This window comes from Clarias gariepinus, chromosome 8 (genome assembly GCF_024256425.1).
Source record: "Clarias gariepinus isolate MV-2021 ecotype Netherlands chromosome 8, CGAR_prim_01v2, whole genome shotgun sequence".
NCBI lineage: Eukaryota > Metazoa > Chordata > Actinopteri > Siluriformes > Clariidae > Clarias > Clarias gariepinus.
In genome coordinates this window covers 16325322-16331207 of record NC_071107.1, presented here as the reverse complement: position 1 = coordinate 16331207, position 5886 = coordinate 16325322, and the positions used below count along the sequence as shown (strand labels likewise).

General features: G+C 37.6%; 1 protein-coding gene across 1 annotated transcript; it reads left to right on the top strand.

The window, feature by feature from the left end:
- The first annotated feature begins 2693 nt into the window (after positions 1 to 2693).
- lbx1a (ladybird homeobox 1a) lies at positions 2694 to 5244 on the top strand. Its single transcript, XM_053502685.1, has 2 exons — positions 2694 to 3365; positions 4084 to 5244. The coding sequence occupies exons 1-2, from the start codon at positions 3041 to 3043 to the stop codon at positions 4566 to 4568; spliced, it is 810 nt and encodes a 269-aa protein (XP_053358660.1). The 5' UTR covers positions 2694 to 3040; the 3' UTR covers positions 4569 to 5244.
- Positions 5245 to 5886: the final 642 nt, after the last annotated feature.

The following is a 5886-nucleotide window of genomic DNA, read 5'->3' as shown; positions in this document are numbered from 1 at the left end:
TTAAAGATTAGTTAATTCATTACATAATTTATCTGAAAAAAAAAGAAACTACTTTTATTGGTTAGCATAAATAAAAACAGCTCAGCTATGCATTTTATTAACAAGGGGGGTATAAAGTCAATAGCATGCTCAGCCAACTTCCAGCCTCACAGGTAAAACAGCTCATGGTTCTGTTCAGATTTAACATAGATTTATATAAGACATAGTTAGAGATTATGACTTTAATGTAGGCACTGCACACGAAAGTGTCTAACGAAATTATTTTTGACTGTATTCAAAAATAAAATTTTGCAATAGAATGTGTTCATGTGATAAACTGATAAAAAGTTATGGGATGGTGGAATTAAGTTAATTTACTGAAGTCAAAATCCGCCTTATAAAGCTCCATTCATAATGTAAATCCATCTGTGTATAAAGGGCTTATGTCTATTTTGATAGCTAAATAAAATCAGTGGCTAAATTTGACTTGGGAAACTTTTTTAATTACCTTATCTACGCGACTAAGTCAACAGGAACAGCAATTACCGAATAAGCTTTTTCATTTAATGCATGACTTTAGTCATGATCCTGGAGAATTATTATTATTATTATTATTTATTTATTTATTTATTTCATTTATAATTATTATTTAAACTTTTGTTGGTTAGATCATGCTTAATGCTGACTAAAGGTTAAATGAGGGTGAACGTGAAAATCGTGGTGATTCTCGATTCAGAGTATCCGATGGCGACCTCCATCACAGCAGATGTGTGGATAGATGATTTACTTTCCCTGGAAAAAACGAAAAAAAAACAAAAGCCAAACTTGGTGAACAAAGCCGACATCGCCTGTGTAATCGGATCGCTCATGCTCGGAAGCAATGAATAAATAAAATAATAAACCTGTCCAGAGAGCCTTCCACTAGGCTATAATAAAATGACTAATTCCCCTGATTCATATGCTGTGAAGATTTCTATCTACCACCAAAAGCGGATAGTCAATCAGAAATGTACAATTAGCGAATTTTATAATTACTATTACACTAAAAGTCTTTCTTCTCTAATCAATATTAAAAACGAAAAAATATTGAGCTTGTACCTATACTCTCCACGCGAAGTTGTGCATTCGTTTAGATTTCTTAGTGAATAAATCGTATTTGAAATGGACTGTGCTGCCTGTCCTGTAGTCTAGATTAAACACACCGAGTCAGCGGCAGGATCTAAAATTGCAGGCTTTTTCTCCACAGAGCTATTTCTAAATTGTCTTCCGGTTTCTCTTCACGTAAAATTTAAGTGCGTCATACGTTACGCACACTACGTCCTGTGTATCCTTGGCAACGCCAGCACGCGCAATCATTTTACTCAGAGTAGTTATAGTGCATTTTTATAACAGCGTATCTGCAGCTTCAGCTCATTCTTAGTTTTTGTCGTCCGATTAATTTATTTTCGTTTGATTGATTTTGATTGGTTATTGTGATTAAGTTTTAATTGAAATAAAAAATAAAGTAATAGTCTGCAATAATAATGCATTTAAGCAAACTATTTTTAAGCGATTATGAAAAGAACAAAAAATGTAAGAGCATTTTTCATGGAATTACTGTATGTCGCCGACATAAGAGACAATCCCATAATACTACAACTACTTACAGATCATCTATCACTGCAAAGCTGCCGTTCTTCCTCTACGACTCTCTGTCTGTTAAACTGAGGCCTAAGACTCTCTCAAATGGCAAAAAAACAGTGTTCAGATTGAGTCAAAAACATATATCGACCTAAATCACTTCATAAAGTATAACTGCAAACAAACTGGCCAGCAACCAAACTATTAGGCTTTACTGTCAGTGGCCGATATTGTGTTATCCAAATAGCCACCCGACTGGACCCGAATAAATGGCAGACAGGAAAGAGCTGATTTGTAATTTCCACGCATATAAAGAAGTAGCGTCATCCTTTCTACATGCTGCGCAAATCCCCTGCAAAAAATGGTTTTAAAAAAAATCGCCCGACGCGAAAAATATGGGAGCAAGAGCAGCGGGTGATTTTTAGAGATGAAATATCTTACTGCTGATGTGTGCTGGCCCTTTGCGCTTGAGTTATGGCACCAAATATTTGGAGCAGTTGAGAGGGACGATCTCCCTCTCTCTCTCTCTCTCTCTCTCTTTCTCTCTCTCTGTCTTTCTCTATCTCTCTCTCATCAACTAATATATACTGCCTTGTTTCACATTTACTTATTTCAGAAAATAATAATAATAATAATAATAATAATAATAATGGCAAATTGTACTTATTTACGGAAATGATATATTTAATTGAATAATGTATATAAGGATAAGAATAATACGCACTTACTTTCACATTTGAAGTAAAAACATTTTGTCGAATTTAATGTTCAACTGATTTTTATTTACTTTTTTTACTCATGGGCCGCAACGAAATTTAGAGTCATCGATTGTTAAGTAGGCTAAACCAAAATTCCTATCGACAAATCATTAATATGGAAGAAATAGTGGGAGTATTAAGTATTCTAATCGGGTTTGAGCTCCTCCTCCCGGCCATGCCCTCTAATTAACGGGGCTTCCTTCTTCACTAAAGCTCGCACTGGACTGCAACATAGTCAAAGAGCATGAGACAGGGAGGGAGAGGGAGAGAGGGAGAGAGAGAGAAAGTGCCACTGGATATAATTGATTGTCTCGCTATCAACAATAACTTGTTAGTATAGTCAATTCCGGCTGCTTTTGAGGCTGGCTGTTTGTGCTGAGGCTTCAGAGGCTCTCGGATTGTCGAGCTCGCCGAGTTTGATCCCATTCCATAGGAGCTGTGGTCAGAAGAACTGCCACTTTAAAAGGACTCGAAGTTCTCCAACCCTGCGGCAAAACCAACCTCACCATGTTGGCGGGCATGTAATTGCACACATTTTTGGACTGTGTCTTCATATTCGTTTTTTTCTTTTCACAGTCCAGCAAAATAATACGACTATAACTGCCGTAAATAAGACTGTAAAATTTCCTTTTATTTTAATCCCTGAAGTATTTGCGGCACGAGCAGGAAACAGGAAAAAAATAATGACCTCCAAAGAAGACGCAAAAGGCGCCTCGGTCGAGGAGAGAAGGCGCAGTCCGCTGGACCATCTGCCTCCTCCTGCAAACTCCAACAAGCCTCTCACGCCCTTCAGCATTGAGGACATACTAAACAAACCTTCGGTTAAACGAAGTTACGCGCTGTGCGGCACGGCGCATCTTCTATCGGCCGGTGAGAAGCTCCCATCGGCGGCTCATCCGTTAGGAAGCCGGGCTCTGCTCACTCACACCTCTCCTCTGTGCGCGCTGGAGGAGCTGGCCAGCAAAACCTTCAAAGGACTCGAAGTCAGTGTTCTTCAGGCCGCTGAAGGTAAATACATAAATCTGTTTATTGTAAATAGAAATTCAGAAATTGTTGTGTACGCTTAATTTGCATTTTTTTGAAGGAAAAAAACTTGGCTTCAAATATTGGATTATTGTACGTTTGAAATTTTATATGAATAGTGTTTTTATTTCGTTCTTCAGAACTCTATTTTAAAATGTGGTATATGGGTTATACAATACAATGGGTTCTACAATATACCGTTTATCATAAAAATAATATAAAATAAAATTTAATCGCCTGCAATTCTTAAACGTCTATTATTATTTTTTTTAACAAATTATTTTTAGATATTTTGTGATGATATTAATAGCTACTGAAAGTATTTCATTAAAATGTGCATATATTGGTATATTAGAACTGCCTAAAAGCTAGGGGACGTATATTTAGGTACCCGTTTAATTATTATTATTATTATTATTATTATTATTATTATTATATTTCTTAAGGAATAATAATACTGATAATAATGAAAATAAATATTATTAGGCTATTATTATTATTATTATTATTATTATTATTATTATTATTATGCTATGTTTTTTATGCTCTTTTGTTTTTGTTGTTAATCGTTATTGTTGTTGAGGTTATTGTTGTTTATTATTATTTATTGTTCCGATGCTATTTTTGGTGATTGTGTCCCCATTTTTACATTAATATAACAAATGCTGGGTTTAAAATGTTAATGCTTGTTTGTTTTTTTTAGGAAGAGACGGCATGACATTGTTTGGCCAGAGGAATACTCCCAAAAAGCGGAGGAAGTCGAGAACGGCCTTCACAAATCACCAGATATACGAGTTGGAGAAGCGGTTTCTCTACCAGAAATATTTATCTCCGGCGGACCGGGATCAGATCGCGCAGCAGCTAGGTTTAACCAACGCGCAGGTCATCACCTGGTTCCAGAACCGACGAGCCAAGCTCAAGCGCGACCTGGAGGAGATGAAAGCGGACGTAGAATCGGCCAAAGCCATAGGCTCGGTGTCCTTCGAGAAGATGGCCAAATTAGCGGACCTGGAAAAGTGCGCAAACGGCACGGCTGCGCCTCCAGTAAACGAATCTGCGGGACTGTGCGGGAGAGAGCGGGACAGCACGAGCCAGCGGCCTGCGTCTCCGACATCACCGCTCACAGACCACACGACTAGCAAAGACAGCTCCGAGGACGAAGAGGAGGAAATCGACGTTGATGACTGATGCTCAGCATCCAGCGTTTACGAACCTCTTTTCCTTAAAACAATAGAGTTTAAAGTGCCATTAATGCACCAAATGTATTTAAGAGACTCATGACAATTGAAAACACAAAAGCATGGACAGTTTTCTCAGATTTATTTATGCAATGACAGTTATCTAAACATCACAATCATGTAGCTTATTTATTTTAAACAAACTGTTAGTTGAAGGAAAGCAATAAGTACCCTGACATAATCTCTCTCTCTCTCTCTCTCTCTCTCTCTGACACACACACACACACATCCACACACACATGCACACACATAAAATATAATTGCCCGTTTAGGCCATATAGAGAACTTACCGTGTTTTGAGGAAATGTATAATGCATGTTATATTTTATGTTACAATTTTATTTTTGTTAAAAAAAATGACTGCAGATCTGTTATGAATAGCTCCGAAACGTTCAAAGGCTACAATATTCACACGTGTAGAGCGTGTGCCCATGTAATGCGTATATAGGACTGCAACGTCTTCAACGTTTGATATATCAAATTTTGTTACAAAACATTTCATACTAACGTTACTGCGTGTGGGGGGGAAAAGGATAATTCTGCTTCAATTTAGACGGTGACATTTTGAATATATTTCTTATGGTTTGTATGCCTGTAAGTGCCTTTTAAACCAAGACACCATTTAAACCCAGTGTAAAAAGTGTAATGTATTTAAAGAAAATAAATGCTTTTTTTCTCAAAAATCTTCATATTAGTGATTAGTTTCATTTTGCTATTTTTAAATAGCCTAGTCGTTTTCTAAATAAATGATCACACGATTTAGAGATATTTAATTAAACATCGAGCTAATGAATAGGCTTTATTTTATTAACATCAGCTGCGCGTGCTGCAAAAGCAGACGTCTCGTTTTTTGAAACAAAAGTGGATTTTTACAAACATGAACTAACCTCTACCCTTTCTGTCTCGCCTCTTTTTCCTCTTTTCATTTTCAAACAGGCGTAACCTTTGCCCATTCGACTCCTGTTTTCAATGAGCTATCTTCAATAGATTTATGTGAGAAACAGAAATCTGGAAGGGTGAATGTGTGCATAAATGGCGCCTGAAAATGCCGGGTTTTGGGCCAGTTTCTCGGCGGTTGGGATGCAGGGTTTGCGGAAAAGCGACGGCGCTGTCATTTTTAGCGCGGAGCGTGAAACTCGGGGACAAATGAGCAGCCTTCCCTCATCTGACAGCCTACAATGGAGCATCTCCAGCCTCCCGCGGCTCTCAATGCCGAGACAAGCGTGTCCCGTCGCCCAGAAAAGGACACAAGCGTTTGGAGGCCATAT

Bases quoted from the DNA above. Each gene is read 5' to 3' on its own strand.
- lbx1a (XM_053502685.1), top strand. From the start codon at position 3,041: ATGACCTCCAAAGAAGACGCAAAAGGCGCCTCGGTCGAGGAGAGAAGG. The intron at 3,366-4,083 runs GTAAATACATAA...TGTTTTTTTTAG, and splicing joins TGTTCTTCAGGCCGCTGAAG to GAAGAGACGGCATGACATTG.